The following is a 25,174-nucleotide window of genomic DNA, read 5'->3' on the forward strand; positions in this document are numbered from 1 at the left end:
ACCCGATGGTGACTGGGTGGGACTTCCCTGGCTTTGGCAATCTGTTGCCCGTGGAGGGAAAGTAGAGGTGTCACCCCGGATCTTCCATGAGTTCTCCCAGGACCTCTTTGCTGCACCTGCGAAACCATGGAAGTTGAGGCGTGAGAGGAGGGCAGCCAAACAGCTGGGTACCTGAATCCTGTGCCGGAACGTAGGATCACCCCTGACGGGGGGAAGAGGCTGAACCCGCAGGGAGGAGCGTGACCCAAGGGATAAAGGAGCCTGAGGCTGGGCCCAGTACTATAGGGCCCCCAGGGCCAGAGGAAGAGCTTCCCCTGAGCTTGAGAATTTAGGTTCCTCCCTGCCAAACTTTGCACGGGAACAGGCTGAAGACCCGGTATACCAAAATACACATCCGGAGGTAGTGGAGGTGAATGTGAAGGGAAGAGCCAAAGGTCAGGGACCATACCATATAATCAGGGGAGACCTACTATATCACATAGGGAAAGTACAAGACCAGCCAGTGGAGCAACTTCTGGTGCCCCAAAGACATAGGAGGGCAGTGATGGACTTAGCCCACAGCCATCTGTTTGGGGGTCACCTCAGGGTTGAAGATCCTAAACCGGATCTTGCGGAGGTTCTTTTGGTCTGGGGTATATGTAGAAATCCAGCGTTTCTGTGTCTCATGCCCTGAATGCCAGCTGCATGGACTGCAACAGCGTCTGAGAGCCCTGTTGGTGCCCCTACCTATTATTGAGGTCCCTTTTGAGCCGATAGCCATGGATCTAGTTGGCCCACTGGAGATGTCAGCCCAAGGACACTGATACATCTTGGTAGTCCTGGACTATGCCACCCGATACCTAGAGGTGGTACCCCTGCGGAATGCTCACTCAAAATCCATTGCAAGGGAGCTAGTACAGATTTCTGTCAGAGTTGGAATCCCCCCCGGGAGATATTAATGGACCAAGGTACACCCTTCTTCTCCAAACTGATGAAAGATTCATGCGCATTGCTCCACATCTGGGCCCTGAGGACGTCGGTATGCCATCCACAGACACATGGCCTCTTGAACGGTTCAATCCCATCCTCAAAAGCATGATCTGCTAGGTAGTGAGCCACAATAGGAGAGACTGGGATGCCTTGCTCCCATACCTAATGTTTGCCATCCAGGAGGTTCCCCAGGCCTCCAGAGGGTTTTCTCCATTCGAGCTATTGTATGGGCAGAACACCCGAGGCATCCTGGACCTCACCAAAGAGACCTGGGAGGAGCAGCCGAACCATTGGCACAATGTCATTGAGCACATGCTCCAGATGAAGACCCGGATCGCCAAGGTTACGCCCATCATCCGGGAGCACCTGGAACAGGTCCAAGAAGCACAACAGGCATACTATAACCAACAGGTGACTGCCCAGAAGTTCAGTGTAAGTGACTGGGTGATGGTATTCATTCCAACTATTGAGAGCAAACTCCTAGCCCAGTGGCAGGGCATCTACAAGGTAGTTGAGGCCATAGGGGAAGTAAACTACAAGGTACAACAACCAGATCCCCAGAAGACTGAGCAGATCTATCATTTTAACTTACTAAAACCTTGGCACGACTGGGAAGGGCAGCTGGCCACACTGAGCATGTTGATCCTGGAGGAAGACCCGGAGGGACTTGTGGGAATCTCCCCAGAGCTAAGCACCGATCAATGGGGGAAGGTCCTTGACATCTTGAAACAACACTCAGATGTGTTTTCAGCAAACCCTGGACAAACCGCAGAGGTGGAACACCACATTGTCACTGACCCAGGGGTGAGAGTGCATGTGAAACCTGATAGACTCCCAGAGGCAAAACAGGAGGAGGTCCAAAGGGAGGTGCAGAGGATGCTGAAACTGGGTGTTATTGAGGAGTCTCATAGCCAGTGGTCCAGCCCGATTGTCTTAGTGTGTAAGCCAGACGGCAGCCTCTGGTTTTGTAATGATTTCAGAAAACAAAACAAAGTGTCCAAATTTGACACATACCCCATGCCCCATATTGATGAACTGATGGATCGGTTGGGGAAGGTCCGCTTCCTGTCTACCCTTGACCTGACCAAGGGATACTGGCAGCTTCCCCTGGCCCAGAAAGCCAGGGAAAAGACAGCCTTTTCCACCCCAGAAGGCCTATACCAGTACACTGTCCTCCCATTTGGGCTACATGGAGCCCCCGCAACATTCCAATGGCTAATAGATAAGCTATTATGACCACATCGCGCCCATGCAGCAGCTTATCTCAATGATGTTATCTATAGCCCGGACTGTGACATCCACTGAAGAAGGTAGAGGCAGTGTTAAACACCCTGAGGGAAGCTGGTCTCAAGGTGAACCCGACAAAATGTGCTATAGGGCTAACGGAAGCAAGATATTTGGGGTACATTGTGGACAGGGGTGTAGTGAAACCCTAACTAAACAAGGTAGAGGCAATACAAAAGTGGCCTCAACCGCTCTGGAAGAAACAAGTCAGGCATTCCTGGGACTCATGGGGTACTACCGGAGGTTCATCCCCGACTTTGCATCTAGAGCATGCCCCCTGACAGACTTCACGAGAGCCCATGGCCCTGACATGGTGAACTGGACCCCAGCGGCAGAGGAGGCATTTCTGGATTTAAAGACAGCCCTGTGTAGTAACCTAGTCCTTATTGCCCCAGATTTCTAGAAGAGAAGGAATTCTTGCTACAGACTGATGCTTCCGACATGGGCTTGGGAGCCGTGCTCCCCCAAATGGTTGGGGAAGAAGAACACCCCGTCCTATACCTGAGCAGCAAGCTCCTTCTCAGAGAGCGAAATTATGCCATCATCAAAAAAGAATGTCTTGCGGTGAAATGGGCAGTGGAAAGCTTGAGATACTACTTCCTCGGATGGAAGTTTACCCTTGTCACGGACCACGTGCCCCTACAGTGGATGCACACAAACAAGGATAGGAACACAAGAATAACCCGGTGGTTCCTATCCTCGCAGCCGTTCCACTTTAGAGCGCAGCAAAGGGCCAGGACCCAGCATGGGAATACCGAAGACCTGTCCCGAGTACACTGTATGCCATCCCAGATGGTGTTGAGCAGGGGAGTGGGATATGTGACAAGGTAAGGCTGGGAGGAGTGGGGGTGAGATCAAGAGGGAAAAGCAGAGCTGGCAAACAAGCAGAGTGGGGAGGAAGCCGCCCTGTGCCAATTGGGGCCAGCTGGTCCCACTTAAGCCTGCTTTTAAAAGAACCCTTTGCCCAGTAGGACAGGTGGAGAGGAGAATGATAGAGGAGAGGCTAGAGAGTGAGAGGAGAGAAGCAAACATTTTTCTAGAAATGCCAGAGGAGAAGAGGAGCGCTCAGCCGCAAGGGGCTAAGGCCCCTACCTAGGAGGCTCTGAGATTCAGTGTAAGGCCAAGCGAACTGACCACACAGGAGGAGCCAAACCATGAGGGAGAACATGCTGCTGCTGCTGCCACCACTGCCACTATCTGGAGGAGGTACGGGAAGGAGGAATCGTCTAGGGAAGTGGTCCAGGGAAGAGCTGCAGTGTTCATAACGAGGGGAGCCCTCCCCCACCACTAACAGCCACAGAGGGTCCCTGGGCTGGAACCCGGAATGAGTAGGTGGGGCCAGGGTTACCACCATCTTCCCCCCAACACTGTCTCAAGAGGGCGACAGCATTCTGGCTGTGGGGTTAGTGGACTAAACAGAAGCCTGGAGCCCAGGAGTGAGGCTAGCCTTGCCACAATATTTAAAGCCAGTAGATCTAATTTAGGATCTAATTTAACTTTTCTAAAGAGTGAGATACTGTGAAGTTCATTTTAGTTCTCCCAGAATGGCTTCTATTCATATTTTACAGTTTTCTGAAAAGAACAAGTCATTTCTACTTAATACTATGTCACTGACATTTACAAAAATTAAGATAAACTTAATTTTGTCTGAGTTATGCATTCAACAAATACACAATATACTTTTTTAGAATTAAGTATAATAGGAAATGCAGGTTTATAGTCTACAGTGATTGTTACTTTCATACAAAAATGCATTTTAATGTGTCTGAATCAAATCTGATTTTTAGCTCACTGTTCATTTCAGAATAAAACTGTTAAATTACAGGCAACTTAATAGAAAAACAATGATTTAAGGAATATAATGCTAATAATTTCTACAACAGCCTGTTAAGTTTAGTTCTGAAATGCTGCCCCTTGAAACGGGGAACAGCTGAAAAATATTTATTTCTATTTGAGACTATAACTCTGCAGAGAGATACACTTAAAGTGAATCATTCACATAACTTAAAAAAAACTGAAAATCATGTACTGGGGATCTTCTCTATCAGGAATGCACTTAATAGACAAACATTGCAGATATGTATATAAAACTGAACCTTGACAAACTATTTCTGAGGTTTAATAAACATTTTGCTGCAGCGACACAAAATAATTCAATTGTGGAGAAAAAGATCAGTCCAGTCTTAGTAAACCCAGTTAACTCTCCATACTTACTTTCCCTTTTATCTCTTTGAATATACAAGTGGAAAACTGCCTTACACTCTGAACATTTCCAGAATGCAAATTTATAACTGGCTTAGGTGCTGGAAAGTGCAAATATAATGCTATATATATGGGGCTTGCTGCCTCTCCTGTGATCCCAGTAGAATAATTTCTACAAAGTTGTACTTAGCAGCTCTAAATCACTGACAGATAACAGTCCACAATGGGACACGTGCACAATGCTGTATGTTAATGTACACATGGCAAGATGCATAGTCATTAAAAAAACTAACTAACCAAACAAAACAGCCCATATCTGTCAAGTTACCAGCAACTTTGATACCTTCTAGTTCTGAAGATTAGTGGTAGTCTTACCATTACATGTGTTTTGTTTTTCAGGATTTTTATAAAATGTTTTTGTAACTATTTTCTAGGGAAGCAGTCAAGTTTTAGGATTGCAGATCAGCGGATGTCTCGGAAGAACAGAATAATCAAAACTACATAGACTAAGTTCTACAAGAAAATATACAATAAAGACAAATCCTGCACTTACTGGGTATAAGGATCATATGCTCCAGTAGGAGCTTTTCATTTACAAACTTTATGATTCTAACAATTAACAGGAAAAAAATCTGTCTCTTCTAATCCCTGGTTAGCTACAATACAATAATTACAACGTACTGTTTATAAGTACAATAATTACTAAGCAGCTACTTTCTATTCTTATATCTTCTAGAGAGCTTTTGTTAAGTATATCTTTAATCTGCAAATGAACTATAATAAAATGTAAAAAAATCGGTGTCACTACCAATAGAAAAGACTTGTTATTAAATTTTAACTGTAACTATAGTTTAAACAAACATAAGTTATTAAACTTATCAGCCATTCATAACCTTCTAACATGTTAAATGAAAAACTTTCTGACAATCATTATTTGCACAAAAAGCAGTCAAGTAGCACTTTAAAGACTAGCAAAATAGTTTATTAGGTGAGCTTTTGTGGGACAGACCCACTTCTTCAGACCATAGCCAGACCAGAACAGACTTCTGGTCTGGCTATGGTCTGAAGAAGTGGGTCTGTCCCACGAAAGCTCACCTAATAAACTATTTTGCTAGTCTTTAAAGTGCTACTTGACTGCTTTTTGTTTTGATAGTGTATAGACTAGCACGGCTTACTCTCTGTTACTATTCACTATTTGCAGTGTGTTTAGATTTAAAACATTGTGGTTATACATGTCCATTTCAATTAAGATTAAGAGTTTACAAAATACTGAATATGCTGCAAAGAATAGCTCACTTTACCACAATTTTACCATGTAATAAGCAAAAATATGATGACATATATTTTGTATAAGTAGAAAAATATTCCTATTTACAAATCCTCTCCGGCATTAAATGCGAATATTTGCAAAGTCATCTACCTGTAACTTATGAAAAAAAAATATTTACCCGTAGAAAAGTAGGGAATCCTTGGCCATAATATCCAACAGCAAAGTAATCTGGTTTAGGTCTTATTACTTTCACAATGTTTTCGTAGAACTGTGCTTGTTTTTTCTGCAAACAGAAACAGTATTTGAAAGTTTCCCTCTAGATTTCAGGTGGAGATGAGATTCCAGTAAGGGGTTTTCTATTAAAATCATTCTCTATTAAGTGTTTTTGTTTTCATTCCTCTTTCAGCCAGATATCTACTGATATCTGAAAATGCCAGTTATTTATTCTCCCTGACTTTGGTTAACATTCATGTTGATAGACACAGGACATATACTGGATAAATTCATACTTCTACAAATGACATTTCAAAGAACTTGAATTCTGATGTGCAACAACCCTGTTACCTTACCCTCTGGAAATTTCTAGAGTAAACATAACCAAAAGTTCCAGATTCCATATTGACTCAGTGATATCAACCAAAAGCTTCAAAACTGAATACTGGAAGTATGTAATTTACAACTGTGAATGAGAGTAAAGGTTGTAAACATGACTCCATTTTAAGATGCCATTCATAAATTGAAAAGTTTGTAAACCCCCTGATATAGGGACTATTAGGCCTCACCACTGATCTGTATTTGAACTCAGATCCTTATTTCTTTTTAAATCAAACTCAAATTATGAGAATAAACTGCAAGATAAAAGAACAGAATTTCTAACTTTGCAATATGTGCTCATAAACTTCATTTCAGTCTACAACATTTTGTACATGGATTTTGTGTGATTCTGGGGTAGCTTTATGACTGCAACCATATGGCAGAGAGCAATTGGTTTCTAAGACATCAACCTACCAACTACATCTCAGTTCATCTTTGGAAAAGTGAATTTTGCAGCTGGCAGTAAAAAGATCATTTTGCTCATATCTTGAAGTCCAATGTTTAACATTTGAATAACAGCCTCTGTACAAAATGTATTCAGAGGTGTTGCAGGAAACAGCTTTACAATGACTCCCAGTAGATAAGCATGGTAAACCAGTGGCTGGCCTGGGTCAACTGGCTGCTGGATCTGATGGACAGCTGGCTAGCCTGGACTGTCTCACCCATGGACCCTGCTGCTCCCCTCCTTGCCGCAGCTGGTGCTCCCCCTCCTGCCCCTGTCCCTTTGCCCGTGATCCCCCTAACCCCATACCCCATATCCTCCTCCAGATCCTCCTGTGGGCAATGGACTTGGCTGGTGCTCATGCCCCCTAGGACACCCTCGGGATCCCTGTTCCCCTGCCCCCCACCCCTGCTGGGCTGGACCCTGTGGCAACCCCCTCAATTCCCCATGCTCCCAGCCCCAAGTTGAGGTCCACGCCCAGGGCAGGAAGGGATACTGTGGCTGATGCAGTTTCACCCCCACCCCCAATTAAGGCCCCCCTCCCTGTTCAGGTGCCCCCATGCAGTACATAGTCAGACAAATTAGCATTTGTAAATAGTTGGCTGATCATGGTTTATTTTTACAGAAATTCTGTTTTGTTAAGTAAAAGATGATTTTGATGCACCACTCATGTGTCCCTTCTGGTGGGTGGGGGCCTGGGGGTGGGTGGTGAATGGGAGGAGTGTTGGGGAGGTAGGGGTGCAGGGTCAGGGGGCCCCAAGGGAGCCCTGGGGAGGGTCATTGGGGCTGTGGACGAAGCTCGCCCACAGGGCCTCCTAGATGCACACCCTGTCCATGTTCGCTTGCTGGTTGGAGGCTACACCGGGCTGTTCATATGGGCCCCTGCCCTCCACTGCCCAGCCCTGGAGGAAATCCTCCTCCTTCTGCTCCAGCAGGTTGTGGCAGGTGCAACAGGTGGCCCCCATGTCCAGCTGCATTACGAGGCGGTGGAACCTCCCCTTCAAGCGCCTGAACGTGAGCTTCACGGGATTCTGTGCCCAGGTGAGTTGAACATTGAAATGGTCCTGTGTAGGGTCCATGTGCCTGGTGCAGGGCTTCATCAGCCATGGGAGGAGTGGGTAGGCTGCATCCCCCACAATGCACAGAGGCATCTGCGCGTCCCCCATGATGAGCTCCCAGGTAAGGGATGCAGGTTCCCACATCCATCCTCTGGAACAGGTGGGATTTCCAGAAGATCTTGGCATCATGTGTGCAGCCCAACGACCCGATGTAGACGTTGAGGAATTGCCCTCAGTGTTTCACCAGGGCCTGCACATCCATGGACAGAGTGGCAGTCCTTTATGTTTACAAAGCGTGCAACGCTGTGTTCCAGGGCACAGATGGGAATGTGGGTCCCATCCAGTGCCACAAAACAACTGGGGAACCTAAGGTGGTCAAAACTGGCTACAAGGGCATCCACATCAGAGATGCTGAGAAGCCTCTGGAGCAGAACTGCATTGATGATGCGCATCACCTAAGAAGCGAGGAGACTGGAGAAGCCTGTGAGTGACTGGGGGGCGATGGGAGCCCTGGAATCTGGCAAGCTCGACAGCCCCCTCCCTTCTGCTCTCCCCCTTCAACCCCACCCCTTCTCACTTCTTCTCCACCCAGACCCCCCCATCCCACTCTCCCCGCTCCCACTCTCATTACCCCCATACAGGGTGTGCAGCCTGAGGGTGCCTCGCCTGCATAAGTACGGCCCCAACAGTTGACTTCCCAACACTGAATTGGTGGCCCATGGACTGTTAACTGTCAGGGGTGGCCAGCTTCCACAGAGAAAATAGTGACCTGCTTCTCAAGGGTGAGAACGTACCCATGTTGGTGTCCTGCCTGTGGAGAGCAGGGGCAAGCCAGATGCACAGCTTAAGGAAGGTGGCCTTCTAATCTGAAAGTTCTGTGTCCACTGCTGTTCACCCCGCTACCCCATGACCAGCTGGTCCCATCAATCGGAGCTGGTAGGGTACTGCCAGAGCAGCCTGAGACCCAAGAGGGTGAGGGTGAGCAGGGCACTGGGGCACTGTGGGCACACTCTGTGGGCTGCCTCTTGGGGTTCTCCCCCACAAATGCAGGAGAAGCAGGGCCAGCAGCAGCTGGATCTCAGTCCAGAGCAAGCCCAGGAGATGCTCTGGTATGGTAGCGGTCTGTGAAGAACAAGTTCCCACTCAACAGCTATGGAGCCCTGCACTAGCTTTGCTGTCCCTCCAGGAGGTATGCAAACCTTGGCATTGGCAGGGACCATGGGTCACGGGTGGAAGGGGGGCTTTAAGGGTGCATGGGGCCAGCGGTCCAGGAAGGGCTTGCCCTCCATGCACTCCACGCTTCTGGGAGTATGGGGCCAGTTCTGACAACAGAGTGGCCTGCGTGCATGGATTTACCATATAGGATTTACCATATAGCCACATTCTGTTGAGAGATGTTTTACTGGATAATCTCTGCCGACAGTGACATCTCTTGACAGAGGCTTCCTGTGTAGACACAGCCTAGGAGCCTAAACCTCAGGACTGCTGAGTTACGCTTTGTGCACAACCAAACTATGCTCTGTGTGGAGATAGGAAAAAGTGGCTATATGTTACCTGTATTACAGTAAAAGCCTGGTTATCTGGCACTTGGACAACGAGCACATTCAGTTAACTGGCATGCCTGACTGGGGCTGGCTGCTATGACTGCCACGGGGTCAGCTGACTGGCCTTACCTGGCTGCCACAGCTGCCACAGAACTGGCTGCCTGCTGCCCATTTGGGGGAAAAGGGGCAAAAAAGGGCCATAGGCCTGCTGTTCTGTGGTGGGAAGGGGCAAGAATGGGCCTGGCTGCCTTCTGCCCAGCTGGCAGGCACAGCAGGTTGCTGCAGGCCCCAGCTCCAATAACGTCTATATCTAATTATCCAGATTCCCCAGATTTTACCATACTAGAGTCCTGCAAATCCGAAGATATATGCTTTATATCCACAGGTATCCACACCTGTGGATGTGGATGCAAATTTTCTACCTAGAACCTTGCAAATTTGTGGATATCTGCTTTATATCCACAGATGTCAACATGGATATGCATGGGTCAATTTTGCAGATACAGATGTGGATGTGTACATAAATTTTGTATCTGCGCAGGGCTCTATGCATTACCAGGTGAAACTTGCTTAAAAGTAAGTGCTGCCTACAGAAAATGAGCATGTGGAACTGGGGATAGCTGAAGCACAGTAGGCACACTCTCCTCTCTGAGGGCCTGGGTATGCTACCTCAGTGGGAACTGAAGCAACCCTATGCCTTTCTAATATCTCTATCAAAGGCACATATGTGGTCCCCATTACTTACACTTTGGTATCTTATCACCGTCACAGACTGCTGTGAGAAGCGAGGAGATTTGAATTTGAAGCACTTGAAAGAGAGGAAAATGATTAGGAATTGTCAACATGGAGTCACTAAAGATAAATCATGACTGACCAACTTGATTGCTTTCTAAGATGAAGTAACTGGCTCTGTGGACATGGGGAAGGCAGTGGATGTGATATACCTGGACTTTAGCAAAGATTTGAACAGAGTCTCTCACAGTATTCTTGCCAGCAAGCTAAAGGAGTATGAATTGAATAAATGGACTGTAAGTAGAATAGAAAACTGGTTAGATGATCTGGCTAAAGAGGTTATGACCAAACCTCAATGTCTGGTCGGTGATAGGTATCAAGCGGAGTCCCCCAAGGATTAGTCCTGGGGTCATTTTGTTCATTACCTTCATTAATGGCCTCAGTGAGGGGATGGATTACATCCTCAGCAAGTGTGCAGAAGACACTAAGCTAGGGGAGAGGTAGATATGCTAGAGGGTAGGAATAGGGTCCTGAGTGACCTAGACAAATTGGAGGATCAGACCAAGAGAAATCTGATGAGGTTTAACAAGGAGAAGTGCAGACACCTGCACTTAGGACATGAGAATCCCAAACACTGCTACAGGTTGGGGACCAACTGGCTAAGCAGCAGTTTTGAAGAAAAGGACCTGGGCATTACAGTGGATGAGAAGCTGGACACAAGAAAACAATGTGCCCTTGCAGCCAAGAAGGCTAACAGCATATTGGGCTCCATTAATAGGAGCATTGCCATCAAGTGATTATTCCCCTCTATTGGACACTGGTGAAGCCACATCTGAAATATTATGTCCAGTTCTGCGCTCCCCCCCGACACATTGCAAAACAGGATGTGGATGTATTGGAGAGAGCCCAGTAGAGGGCAACAAAAATTATGAGGGGGATGGAGCAATGACTTACGAGAAGAGACTGAGGGATTTAATCTTATTTAGTCTACAGAAAAGAAGAATGAGGTGGGGTGGGGGATTTGATAGCAGCCTTCAACTACCTGAAGGGGGATTACAAAAAGGATGGAGAGAGGCTATTTTCAGTAGTGAAAGATGAAAGAATGAGGAGTAATCATCTCAAGTTGCAGCTGGAAAGGTGTAGGTTGGATATGAGGAAAAGAAACCTATTTCATCAGAAGGGTGGTGAAGCACTGCAATGTGTTACCTAGAGAAGTGGTAGAGTCTTCATCCCTTGAGGTTTTTAAATCCCACCTTGACAAAGCCCTGACTGGGATGATTTAGTTGGGATTGGTCCTTTTTTGGGGAGGGGGGTTGGATTTGATGACCTCCTGAAGTCTCACCCAACCCTTGATTCTATGAGGCAGTCAGTGGAGAACCAGGGGCTTGAACCCAGAACTCTCAAGTCCTAGGGTAGCATTCCAACCACTGGATCATTCACTCTTTAAGTCTGTTTTGTACTACCAAAGCATATCAGAAAAAAATGCAGCAGGTCTGAGAATTTAGCCCCATGAGTTTTCACAGATGGTCAGCTACCACTAAAACCAATTGTAGACATTGTGAGATGTAAAATTGGATTGGTATAAACAAGAGTCCAACTGAATATGAACCTGCCTTGCCAAGAAGAGGGCAAAAATACAAGGATTAGAGAGCAGAAGTATGCAGCCAGTGTTATGGGCACTCTTGTACTGAATGAGAGACAGCATGACTCTTGCTGAAGAGATGTGTCTGAATTCCGCTTTGAAATCTAGAGATACCGCAAACAACTTGCAGCTGATTTATGGAGCCAAATGATTTTGTAACTTCTGCAAAGTTTCTATTTGAAATTTAAATTGGAGATGAAAATCTTATGTGACAAGCTTTCCTGACAAAGTTACATGCATGTTTTTCTTCATGAAAAATTGTTACCTATCCGTACTGATAAATATTGAATTATTATTTAATTTTTTCCCCTGCTTTTAGCTGTATGATCCATGATTATATATAATCACAGGAATGGAGGGCTGGGACAGACCTCTAGCGGTCATCTAGTCTATCCTCCTTGCTGAGGTAGGACTGAGTATGCGTAGATCATCCCTTACAATCTACTCTTAAAAACCTTCAATGATGGAGATTTCATTACCTCCTTGGAAGCCTATTCAGGTGTTTTTAACTTACAGTTAAACAGTTTTTCCCAATATCTAAACATGAATCTTCCTTCCTATACATTAAACCCATTACTTCTTGTCCTCCCTTTAGTCGATGTGGAGAAAAAATTTATTACCATCCTTTTTTATAAAACGGTTATGTTCCCCATTGTCACACATTCTCAAGAAAAACCATGCCTGGTTTTCTGAACTGGGGCCTCAGCAGTGTGGAGTAAACCAGAACAACTATTCTCATGTTTTAGACTGAGACGCCTGTCAATACATCACATAGTATTAGCCTTTTTCACAACTGCATCAACTTATTGTTTCATATCCAAGTTGTGATCTACTATGACTGCAGATCCTTCTCTTCAGTGCTACTGCTTGCCCAGTGCATTTGATTATTTTTCGTTTGTAAGCACAATACTTTGTATTTGTCTTCAATCCATAAGATGTAATTAACAGAACCATACAATCATAACAGAGTAGGGCTGAAAGAGATCTCAGGAGATCATCTGGGCCAGTCTTCTGCTGAAAGTAGGACCAAACCCCAACTACAGCATTCAAATAAGGGCTTTGTCTAGTCTGGCCTTAAAAATTCCTAAGGCTGGAGGTTCCACCACCTCCCACTCCAGCTCTTTAACACTCTCCAAGTGAAATAGTTTTTCTCCATATCCATAGTAGACCTTCCTGTAACCAGGTGTGATTCACCACCACAGCAGCTCCTGCTGATCACATGGAAATTAGCCTGTCCAAGCTCTGGAATGCCCTCTTCTGGCCATTGTCTCACTTACTGTTGTTCACATAAGAATATAAGAATGGCCATTACTGGGTCAGACCAAAGGTCCATCTAGCTCAGTATCTCATCTGTTGACAGTGGCTGGTGCCAGGTACCCCAGAGGGGGGTGGACCAAAGACAATGATCAAGTGACTTGTGTCCTGCCATCCATCCCCAGCCTCTGATAAACAGAAGCCAGGGACACCATTCCTTCCCCCAGGCTAATAGTCTTTTATGGACCTAACGTCCATGAATTTATCTAGCTCTTTGAACTCTGTTATAGCCCTAGCCTTCACAGCCTCCTCTGGCAAGGAGTTCCACAGGTTGACTGTGTGCTGTGTGAAAAAGAATTTTCTTTTGCTACCCATTAATTTCATTTGGTGTCCTCTAGTTCTTATATTTTGGGAACAAGTAAATAACTTTTCTTTATTCACCCTCTCCTCCACACTGCTAATAATTTTATATACAATATAAAATTTTATCTCTCATATCCCCCTCAGTCTCCTCTTTTCTAAACTGAAAAGTCCCAGTCTGTTGAGCCTTGCCTCATATGGGACCCATTCCAAACCTCTAATCATTTTAGTTGCCCTTTTTCTAAATATTTTCTAATGCCAAAATATCTTTTTTGAGGTGAGGAGACCACATCTGTATGCATTATTCAGGGCTTACCATAGTTTTATATAGTGGCAGTAAGATTCTTTGTCTTATTTTCGATACCTTTTTTAACAGTTCCTAACATCCTATTTGCTTGTTGGACTGCTGCTGCACACTGCATGGATGTTTTCAGAGAACCATCCATGATAACCCCAAGATCTCTTTCCTGATTAGTTGTAATTGTAGTTGTAGTTTCCTGATTAGTTGTAGTTCTCCACCTTATATCTGGACCAACGTCCCTCCCTGACCATGGAGCCCTTACCTCAGGCTATTGTCCCACACGCGGGGGTCCTCCTCTCCCAGTGAACCCTACACCCCTTAGACCCACCTTGTTTCAGTGCCCCAGTCTTCATCTAGCTCCCTAGTTCAGGGGCAAACTGCAGTCTGAAACGGCACTCATCATTGGCAAGGGGTTGGATCTGCTGCTTTCTGCTGCTCTGGCTGCCTCTCTGCCACCCTACTTCCCTTAGGCCTTGTTCCAGGCCCTGCAGTCTGTTGCTTGCATGGTCAAAGCTCCCTTGGCTCACCTTGCCTTTCCTCAGCACTGCTCTGTCTGTGGTAGCCAACTCTGACAAGCAGCGAGGTCCCTCTCCCTCCAGACTGGAGCATGAGAGTACTCTCCCTGGCCAGCCATCTGTTATACAGCCCTCTTGGGGCTCTTATTGGCCGCCACAATCCATCCCCTGATTGGGTGCCAGGACAGCCAGCCCTCTCTCAGGGCTGTTTTTAATTAATTCTCTACCAGTGCAGGGCAATCACGCTGTCACACACTCGCACTGAAAATTCAGACCATTGCTCGTTGTTCTGTAATTTGTCACCACTGAGAACAGCCTCACAGCTTCCTCTATGGAACCCCACTTCAGGTACTTGAATGCTGCTATGAAATCTCCTCTCACTCTTGTGCTTTGAAGACTAAGTAAGACCAGTTCCCTCAGCCTTCTCAGAAGTCATGCACTCCAGGTCCTCACTTATTTTTATTGTCCTGCGCTGGACTTTCTCCAATTTGTCCACATCCTTTCAGTAAGTGAAGATGTCGGATCTGCATGAAATACTCAAGATGCAGCCTCACAAATGCTGAAGAGATGGGAATAATTACTTCCCTCAGTTGTCTGGCAATGCTCCCACTAATGCAGCCCAAATGCCATTAGCCTTCTTGGCAACACAGACAGACAGCTGACTCATATCCAGCTTCTTGTCCATTGTAATCTCCATGTTCTTTTCTGCAGAACTTTTTGCTTAGCTAATCAGTCCCCATCCTTTGGCAATGCATTCTACTGTCTTAAGTGCAGGACATTTTTTGGCCTAATCCTCTGATTTGTCAAGGTCACTCTGGACCCAACTTCTACCCTCCAATGTATCTACTTTTCTCCCCATTTTAGCGTCATCTGTGAACTTTCTGAGAGTGTAATCCATCCCATCATCCAGATCATTAATGAAGATGTTAAACAAAACTGGCCCCTGGGATATTCCACTTGATACTGGCTACCAACTAGACATTGAGATGTTGATTGCTACCCGTTGAGTTCAGTGATCTCAACAACTTTCTTTCCACTTTATAGTTAATTCATCCAAGCCATACTTCTTTAACTCGCTGCCAAGAATACTGTGGCAGACCATATCAAAAGCTTTGCTAAAGTATATTAGATAAAGCAGATAACGTGTCCCTCCAGCTCCTAGGAGGAGGAGTCAGAGGGTTCTGCATACTGCCTCAAGCTGAAGGTGCTGCCCCCACAGCTCCCACTCCTGGGTTGCTGTGCTTGGGACAGAAGTATCATGAAGAGCCCTCCTGGCTGCCCCTGTGCTTAGGAGCCTGAGGGAAGTCACCACTTATAAAAGCTGGGCAGGGAGCCTGTCTGTGCCACCAACTGGATTTTTAATGGCCTGGCCAGTGGTGCTGATCAGAACTGCCAGGGTCCCTTTTTGACAGGGTGTTCAGACACCCAGCAGCTCTTGGAGGAGCTGGGATAGGAGTGTTTGGCCAGGAACTGAGAGCAGCTAAAGGTCGATGAGGATTTCTAGTTTAGTAGACAAAATTATATAGATTGCCACTGATTTCCTCCTACAATCGGGCTTAAAAAATGGGTAAAGGAGAGATGCCAAAAAGAAAACTGAGAGAGCTAAAATTTTTAATTGTGGGAAACTGAGTTACAGCTGGACACTTATTCCCTCAGTGGTGGAGCTGGAATTGTACGAAAAAATCTAAGGGAAAACCTACATGATGACAAATAACATTTCTGAATTTATGCATGAAAAGATGGTTCAGGTTTGCCAAGTCTAAATAGACAGATCAAAAGATGACAGCACAGGTTGAGAGTGAACAGCCTTGTGCGTTCCCAGTCCTGGAATCCAGAAATTGAAAAGGTTATTGAAATATATGATCATTCTGATAGCTAAACTAATGGGGACATAAGGTGGCATAAACCTGCATAAAAGACGTGTGACTGGCTACAACTGATTTTATCTGATTCCTTGTCAGACAGTATGACAGTTAAAACAAGAACTTTAGAAAGCAGAAATGACATAATAAATGAAATAATATTTCTACCTATAGAAATAATGCAAGCAGGTATCTGCATAACAATAGCATGGAATCTGACACATATCAGAATACTTGAAAACCAGTGTTTTTTTTGTGCCATTACTTGCTGGTACTGAGTACTGGCACTTTGGCAGTCCCAACCATGGGTTTGGTTTCAGGAGGAGGAGTGGGGAGCTGGCTGAGTACCGTCACTTCTTTTTAAAAGAAAGGCACTGCTGGAAACAATATTACTGACAAAACAGCAAATCAAATTCTAAAAAGTGAAAAGGTGGCTATTACGATACCCGTGGTAGACAAGAATTTAAAAGAGCTGTCACAAAGGAGCTTGCAAAGAAATCGCAAGAACAATGAACTAAGGAAAAAAAAAGGGCAAATGTTTGATGATGTCTGTCGACAAATCAATGATAATGTTGCACTCCAAAATTATGATAAAATGAAGTAGTCTTTTTTAGAATGTTACTTTGGGTAACTGTTGTATTCTAAATGATAAGTTTAACTTATTTAAAAAAACCCATAAAGATATCTGTGTAATGTGCTAAACCAAAGAAACTGTTGATCTAATTTTATGGCATTGTGGGCAATAGTTTACAGAAAGGAAGTTTCATTATAAAAATATCAGGGAAATGGAAGTAAGGCAAAAAAGATGCATTTCTTCCCTCGGGAACCCAGACTGAGTAAAATAATTGTTTTTAAAAACTCCCAAAACATGTCTAGAACATTTCAATAGAACTTTATCACTTTATGGCTATGTCTACACCAGCACACTACGCTGAAATAGTCTATTTCGAAGTAAGGACATTGAAATTGGCTACTTCGATGCGTATCGTCTCCACTTCCTCCAGGGCTGGTGCTGTCAACATTCCACGTTGAAGTAGCGATGGAGAACATCGAAAGAAGCTGCCTCGGAAGGAAATGTGGAGTGTCCACACACACAAGCACTTCCCGTTGAAATAAGGGGCCAGCAAAGCCCCAAGCCGCTCCCTTAAAGGGCCCCTCCCAGACACACTTGCCCTGCACAGCATGAGATCCACAGAGACGACAACCGGTTGCAGACTCTGTGCATGCATCATGGACCCCCAGCTGCAGCAGCAGCAGCCAGAAGCCCTGGGCTAAGGGCTGCTGCACGTCGTGACCATAGAGCCCTGCAGGGGCTGGACAGAGCGTCTCTCAACCCCTCAGCTGATGGCCACCATGGAGGACCCCTATTTCGAAGTAGCGGGATGAGGATCATCTACACATGCCCTACTTTGACGCTGAATGTCGAAGTAGGGCGCTATTCCCATCTTCAGATGGGTGCGTGCTATTTCGATGTTGTGCCGGCTACTGCGAAGTAGCTGGCTAGTGTAGACACACCCTACATGACTATTTTCCTGGAGCCATCTTACCAACTTCACATGCATCTTTTAACCAGACAGATTCACAAGGGTAGTTAGAACAGTTAAATGGACATGAGGTGTACAAGTTCTCTTAACCAACGCTGAGCCATGGGATCACCATACGAGAGAAAACCATCTCTGGAATGGTTACAAAAAGCTATGCAAGACACTATATATCACTCGGACCATTCTCTGTTGTTGGCTGGGTATGACACACAGAAGGAACATCTAATGGATCTGAACCCAGAAGCAGGCCAAGAGGATATTCTCAAGGCAAGCAACCAGGCAAAGAACATGCATTTTCCACGCAGAGGATGTAACATCTAGACAACTGATTTTACACACAGATCAGTCTTTTCATGTATATGAACTATTTCTAGGATCTGTACATAAACAGAGCCCCTGATGCAATCCCCAAACTTTTGTTGGGTTTCATAATGAGATCAAGAATTCAGAGCATGGCTACAGTCTGGAACACTTTTTAGTTGTATGTCCTGAAGACTAGTCAGTTTTAGAATGGAGATCCTCTGCTTCTCTAAATACAAAGAATATATATATTTATATATATATATATTAAAAAAAAAAAGGGATTGATGAGAAGCTGAACTGTAAAGTGCACATTTGCAATCAAGGTTTCCTGAAGCAGAATTTAGGTACTGCTGATGCTGATGGAGAAATCATCATACACTTCTAGAACAACAGTGATTCACAGCTTTTCGTGATGGATTAGTGCTTGCCTTCTCTTCACCAGTATCTTTTTGACATATGCTTTAGTGTGCCAAGCAATAATTAAAATGCCTGGCATTACATAATCACTCTTGAAAGTAAAACAATACTTTGAGTGACTTTCTGAAGGCTAAATAGTAGTTCAGTGACGGGCGTGCCTACCTCACAAAATAACTTCGAAGTTGCTTACTTTGAATTATAACTTCAAAGTAAGCAACTTCGAAGTTGAGCATCTACACACACCCTACTTTGAATTTGGGCACTACTGCATTCTCAGGAATGGAGTAAGGACTTTGAAGTTGGGCTCCCTACTTCAAAGTTAACTTCTAAGTAAGAGAAAATGTGTGTAGACTCTCTGCTGGCTGGTTTGAAGTTAGTTCCTAGCATAGACGCACCCAGATATTAAAAGAATTGAAATTCCTAGTTTCTAGTTCCTATAATCCGTTCAGCATACCTCATTATTATTAATGAGCTATAAGCTCCACAGTTGTTGGTAATGTTATTATATAGATGCCTTTTGAAATTACTGTGTTTACATAGTTTATTTTTAAAATAATTCTACCAAAGTCTGGGCTCTCTCTAACATTAAGTTTAATTGCACCAGGAACAACTGGAAATTTTCATGTACATCTTACCAAGGCACTGTCATTTATTTTTTAATCCCACATTTCCTTTTAACCACAAGCAAACTGTAATCATACTATCTTCCTTCCAAGATAAAAACCAAATATTTTCCATCTAAAACACTTCCAAAGATTAAAAAAAAAAGCAGTCAAGTAGCACTTTAAAGACTAGCAAAATAGTTTATTAGGTGAGCTTTCGTGGGACAGATCCACTTCTTCAGAAGAAGTGGGTCTGTCCCACGAAAGCTCACCTAATAAACTATTTTGCTAGTCTTTAAAGTGCTACTTGACTGCTTTTGGTTTTGATAGTGTATAGCATGGCTTCCTCTCTGTTACTTCCAAAGATAGTAATATAATTACTCTGCCAGTCAACATCTCCCCCAAGAGGTCATGTAATCACCCACAGTTCTTCCCACTGGGCTAGAATAACCAAGGAAAGGGGGTTTTCAACAATGTTTTAAAAACTTAAAGAAGTGAAATTCAAGAAAAGACTGGTTCATGATGTCTACGTTAATTTAAACTGAATGGAAAAGAAACCTACCAGCAGTTCACTGAGTTGTTCATAATCAAACATTTCATTTTCATACTGCTCTGCCAGCTCCTTGCCCAAAGCAATTGCCTCTTCCCACATCTGTTTAAAAAAAAATCAACCGAATTATATATCTTGGCCAAACAATGAAATTAAATTATAAAATTGCAAGAAAACATAGCAAAATACATTTTTATGCCTGAAAAGCACTGTGCATAAAATGTGACAAAACAAATATTTGTGGCAGCTTTGTTCATCTGCTTATCTTTTTATTTAGAAAAGATTTAATAAAAATAAACTGTCTTCCTACCAGACAGCCACATAACCAACCGGTGTCCAACTTTTATTGCCTACTTGAAAATCCTAAAGAATTTAGGGCTTCTGATAGATTCTATTATTGTTTATCATCTACAAATCTATTGTAGATAAACACAAGCTACATTTGGGAGTTACTTCTTTTGATTTGAGTAAAACGATCACTATAGGTCAATTGGCTCACTTTTGTCTCCCTCAGGCATGAGATTCAAGATCCATCTGAACTGACACAAAATAATTTAATAAAAACTAGCAATATTGTTCATCTATTCAAAATACAGATAATCATGAAGGGGAATAGCAAGAATATTTTTAAATGTGTATTCTTAAATGTGTGAAGTCATGTTTAAACTACCATACCAACAAATTCAAGATCAAGCCTTATAAGTTGCCTTTATGGCTGACACTTGTCTGATATGTCACTTAATAAAATACAAGCACCAGAATGAGTTGGATACCAATTTGTTCCATATAGCCCTTTATCTTAAAGTTGAAATTATAGTTCCATCCCTCCCTGAGCCACATAACTTCCTTGTCAAAACAGTGCAACTCCCCTCCTTGTCATGCTGAAAAACAGACATATGGCTGCTGCTTCAAATAGCGGCAACATTAAAAAAGGGGGGAAAAGTGAATGGGCAAGCACTTGTTTCCCTGTAACTCTCCAAAGACATCTGCCTAGCAGAGGATGAATTTGAGATGCAGCAACACAAGCTTCCTAAGGATGGCGTCTGAGAAGGCCTAAGAAGAATGAGCACTCCAGGGATAGCTGCATGCTGTGAAACTGATTCACAGATGTCTCCTGTAGGGACACCTCTTTACCTTGATTCTCAACTCTAATAATGCTGACTACATTTTGCCAGCCATTCCCCCATCTTGCAGGACATTTCTGAGGAACAGAAGTATCTCTTTCCTCCTCCCTCTCCACCCACAATGAGCAGCAATGGAAAGGGCTGAGCGACAGGAGAAAAGCTGTTGAAATGTATTCAGCCAACAAGCTTGATCTAGTGGAAAAGCGGTGGTTCTGAGGGGAATGGGAAGACTTCAGGGGCCCATTGATTTCCTGCAACAAAGGCAAAGGGAAGAGCTAAGTGAAAATGGCAAAACACATTCAAAAGTGAGCCAACCCACCCACAAAAAATCCGACTGGCATAAAATTAATGTGTTTTTTCATTTTTAAATGAATGTTAGCTACATTTTGTTTGCCTTCTGGTTTGCCAGGGTACAGTTAGGTCATATTTTCAAGCTTTCCTCCCCAACCACAAGGACTCAAAATTTATTTTTTTTCTTTTCCAGATAAAAGATGAGGAATTCAGGTGACGACAGAATCCTGGGAACTACAACTTTAAGACCAGCACCAAAATGTTACAGGACTTATTATAAAATCAGGAGAGCTGGCAAAACTGAGTTTTTCTACATATTATCTCAGAAGCTGTTTAGGTCATAATGAGAGATTTGTGGTCTACAGGTACAAGCATCATGCTGGTTGGCTGAAGCAGGCTATATAAGTTTACCAAAGTATTTGACAAACACTCTCTGCATGCAAGTGTCTATCCAAATCTATTCCTTCTCTTCCCACACATCAAATCTATTTCTTCTCACCTCCTGTAAACATCAAGAGACTGACTCCTTCCCTCTTACCAACTTCCACTCTTGGTCTCCCCGGGTACAAAAAATTCCTTTGTTCTCTTCACCCTTCCCCACAAAACCAAATTCAGTTTCTCTCCACCATGCTCCTTTATTTATGTGGGGCTTGGAAATTTAAAGTAGGCAGGGTGGCTCCATGATAAACAAGATGGCACCCAACCTGGTATGGTGGTGAGCCAGGTCTCTACAAGACAAATGGATGCCCCAGCCTAGTAGGTCTCATCCCCTTGCAAAGCCTGGGAGTAAATACCTCTCAATCTCCTCTTTATCATGCACTCAACCATATTCCAGAACCCTGGGGCTTAATGGCTTCTATTAATGGCTGCTGGACCTTGTAATGGAGGACAGAAATCAACATCCCAAAGCCCAGAAGAAGAGCCATTCTAGCAGCTGGGGGAAAGGAGGGAAGAGAGTGTGCCAGAGACTGGAGAGAAAAGTTGTGCTACTGTGGAGGAAGGGGTAGCCACAGCTGACTGCAGGTCTAATAAGACCGGGATCTAGTTACAGGGGCAAAGGATACTGCGAACCTGAAGTCCCAGAGAAAAGCTGCCATCTTTTGATGGGTGGAATGGATGAAAAAGTAACTCTGAATTCTCAAAAATTGCAAACAGGATCACAACATATTCACTTATTACACAGGAATTGGATGAATATTAGCTAATTAATGTTCTAAAGTGCTTTGAAGATGGACAGTGCAGTAAAAATCCTTGAATACTGTGTCCAGTTCCAGTTGCTCTATTTCAAAGAGGATATCATGGAATTCAAAAAGGTTCAGACAAGGGCCAAAAGCGGGATCAAAGGAACAGAAACCGTATGAGGAGAGACTAAAACATTAGGGCTGTTTGTTGAGAGAAGAGGTGACTAAGAGGGATATAACAGAGCTCTGCAGAATCATAAATGGTGCAGAAAAAGTGAATAGAGAAACATTACTTATACATCACACAATACAAAAATGAAGGGTCACCCAATGAAATTAATACGCAGCAGTTTTAAAACAAAGAAGTGCAAGTATTTTTCAAACAATGTACAATTGACCTCTGGAACTCATTGCCATGGAATGCTGTGAGGGCCACAAGCATAACTGGGTTAAAAAAAAAAGCAGGGCACGTTCATGGGGAAGAAGTCCATCAATGACCAGGATGTCCCCTACCCTGCCATGCTTGGGTTGACTCTAAACTTCTGAGTACCAGAAACCAGGAGGGGACGATGGGATAGATCACTCTGTCAGTGACCTGTTCCATACACTAGCCCTAATGCCCTGATATGAGCCACTGCTAGAGAGAGGATATTGGGCAAAATGAACCATGCTCCGACTCAGTTTAGAAACTTTAATGTTCCATGGAATTATTAATTATTATTTTCAAATGAAGCATAAAGGCCTGATGAAAATTATATGGTAATTGCTACAGTAAGAAACTGATTGTTTGGAAATGCAGAAGTTTACTTTCAAATATAAACAACATATTTAAAAAGGAAAAAAAAAGCTTTAACCTAGACTGGGGAAAGAAAAATGCCTTAATTTTAAATAAACTGTAACATGGCTACAATAATAAGGAACAATTAGAAAAAAACTAATATGTGCCTATATTTTAGACTAAATTTCTTCTGGCTCATAGCAGAAGTATCCTACAAATTTATACAAACCAGCAGTGCCTTTTCTGTGAAAAAAGAGGCACTGGTATTCAGCAGGTTCCCCACTCCACTCCACCCACCCCACCCCACCCGCCTGTCCCACAACTGGGGCTGCCAAGGTGCCGGTAGTACCAGCAAGTATCGGCACAAAAAAGGTACTGCAAATCAGAATTAATATTTGCTGCAATTTGTTAAGTTAGGAAGTGTAGAATTCTTTATAAAGCATTGAACCTTTCTCAATTTTTAATGCTTCTTTACAGCTTTAGTTACCCATGAATTTTTACACAATTGTTTTCCAAAGAAAGTATCCATACTTTAATTCACATCAGGTTCTTTTTTTTTTTTTTTGTGGGGGAGGGGGAAGACGGGGGGAGAACTGCTTTAATCTTTATTAGTCAGTCTCTAAAGTGAAGTAACAGAAGCCTCCTTTGTGAAAATATTTTAATGACAGGTCTAAAGTAACAGATGGTCTGTATCAAATGGTTTTCAAAAAACTTTAAAATAACTTTAAAATAAATTTAATTCTAAATAATTTTGAAATCACATCAATACTGTAAACAGCCACATTCATTTCTTTTATGTATTCTCCACCAGTACAATTTTTAACAGTGTATTTCCAGTCCATATTCAGTAATTTAAAATGTTGCTTTAGTATAAAAGTAGGGTATCATTTCATATGAACTCTTTGGGAGAGACCCTCAGCTGGTGTACAATGGTACAGCTCCTTTGAATGTGGTGCTACTACATTCAATTGCTGAGATAAAACTCTCTAGGACTGGAAATGAGTCATTCTCAGCAGAGGATCACTGCCTGGAGAATTTGCTCTTTGTCTGGCAGCTCACCAGATCTAGAGTCTTGGTGGCCTTTCGGGCGAAGAGAAAGGCATAGTTAATTAACCAGGCTTTTGGAAAAATAATTACTTAGCAATTATGAAGTGATCACTGACAGATGGATGTCCCTATTAAGACCAGACAGTAGCAGTATATTTGATGTTAGAGAATACTTTTCACTATAAAAGCTTGATTTTAAGGATTTGATTAACCCAGATGCAGCTATAATAGGCAACTTATATAAAATAAATAAAAGTGCATAAAATAAATGTTTTCAAACACACATCAAGAGATACACAGTTAAATTAAAACAGAAAAACTAAACCCAAGGGTATTAAAATTAGTTATTTTGCCATAATCCTGCATATTTTATATTAAAAATTAAAAATGTCATATAATGAAATACGCAAATGTATCTTCATGCAATAATGAAGATTTATGAAAATTTCAAGATTTAGTTTGGTAAATTATTCCTGGTGTAAAATGGGTAGGTAAAAAATTTCTCCTCCATAGTACATTACTCTTTTACTTGTAATACTAGGTTTAGTGATCACAAAACAATGAAAGCAGTCCTGTAGCACTTGAAAGACTTTTGTGGGAAAGAACCACTTCTTCATATCTGGAGAATTCTAATAAATAATAATAATAATAAATAATATTATTAGTCTTTATGGTGCTACAGGACTGCTTTCCTTGTTTTAATGAAGATACAGACTAACATGGCTACCTCTCTGAGATTAGGTTTAGTTACCCTTCTTTTGTTGTAATGCCTAAAGCCTATCAAGATTAAGGTCCCACCACAGCAGGAATTTTATCGTATGAAAGATGCATAGAAGGAGGGGTGCTGATACCACAGAATCATATAGACAAGTGGAGTAATTTATACTATTCATGTTATTTCAAGTAAACATGAGGCAGCATGGTCTAGTCCTGGAAGTCAGAAGACTTAGATTCTGTTCCTAACTCTGCTACAGAGTCATGTGTCTCTTTGGTCAAGTTACACCTCCTTGTGCTTTTGTTTCCATTCCCATGGATTGTCAGTTGAAACTATAAACTCTTCAGGGCAGGGACTCTTTCTCTTCCTCTGTGTTTGTGCAGAATTCAGCACAATGAGGCCCTGATCTCAGTTGAGGCCTCCAGAAGCAACTGTTATATACATCATATTCATAATACTTTTTTATTAATAATAAATTATTGTTACAGTATGGAAAGTTTAAGCATGAATTCCAAACATCAATGGCTGTGTCTACACTAGCCAAAAACTTCGAAATGGCCATGGCCATTCCATCTGCTCATAGGAATAAGGAG

General features: G+C 43.2%; 1 protein-coding gene across 4 annotated transcripts in view; it reads right to left on the reverse strand.

Moving 5' to 3' along the window:
• DOCK1 (dedicator of cytokinesis 1) overlaps positions 1-25,174 on the reverse strand; it is a 620,618-nt gene that overhangs the window by 89,789 nt on the left and 505,655 nt on the right. For all 4 annotated transcript variants that reach the window (XM_075000462.1, XM_075000464.1, XM_075000465.1 and 1 more), the window contains 2 exons: positions 19,458-19,547; positions 5,904-6,008 (listed from right to left, as the gene is read on the reverse strand). In XM_075000462.1, the coding sequence (XP_074856563.1) occupies positions 5,904-6,008; positions 19,458-19,547 (195 nt within the window). The remainder of the gene's footprint in view (positions 1-5,903; positions 6,009-19,457; positions 19,548-25,174) is intronic.

This window comes from Carettochelys insculpta, chromosome 7 (genome assembly GCF_033958435.1).
Source record: "Carettochelys insculpta isolate YL-2023 chromosome 7, ASM3395843v1, whole genome shotgun sequence".
In the NCBI taxonomy this organism is placed as follows: domain Eukaryota; kingdom Metazoa; phylum Chordata; order Testudines; family Carettochelyidae; genus Carettochelys; species Carettochelys insculpta.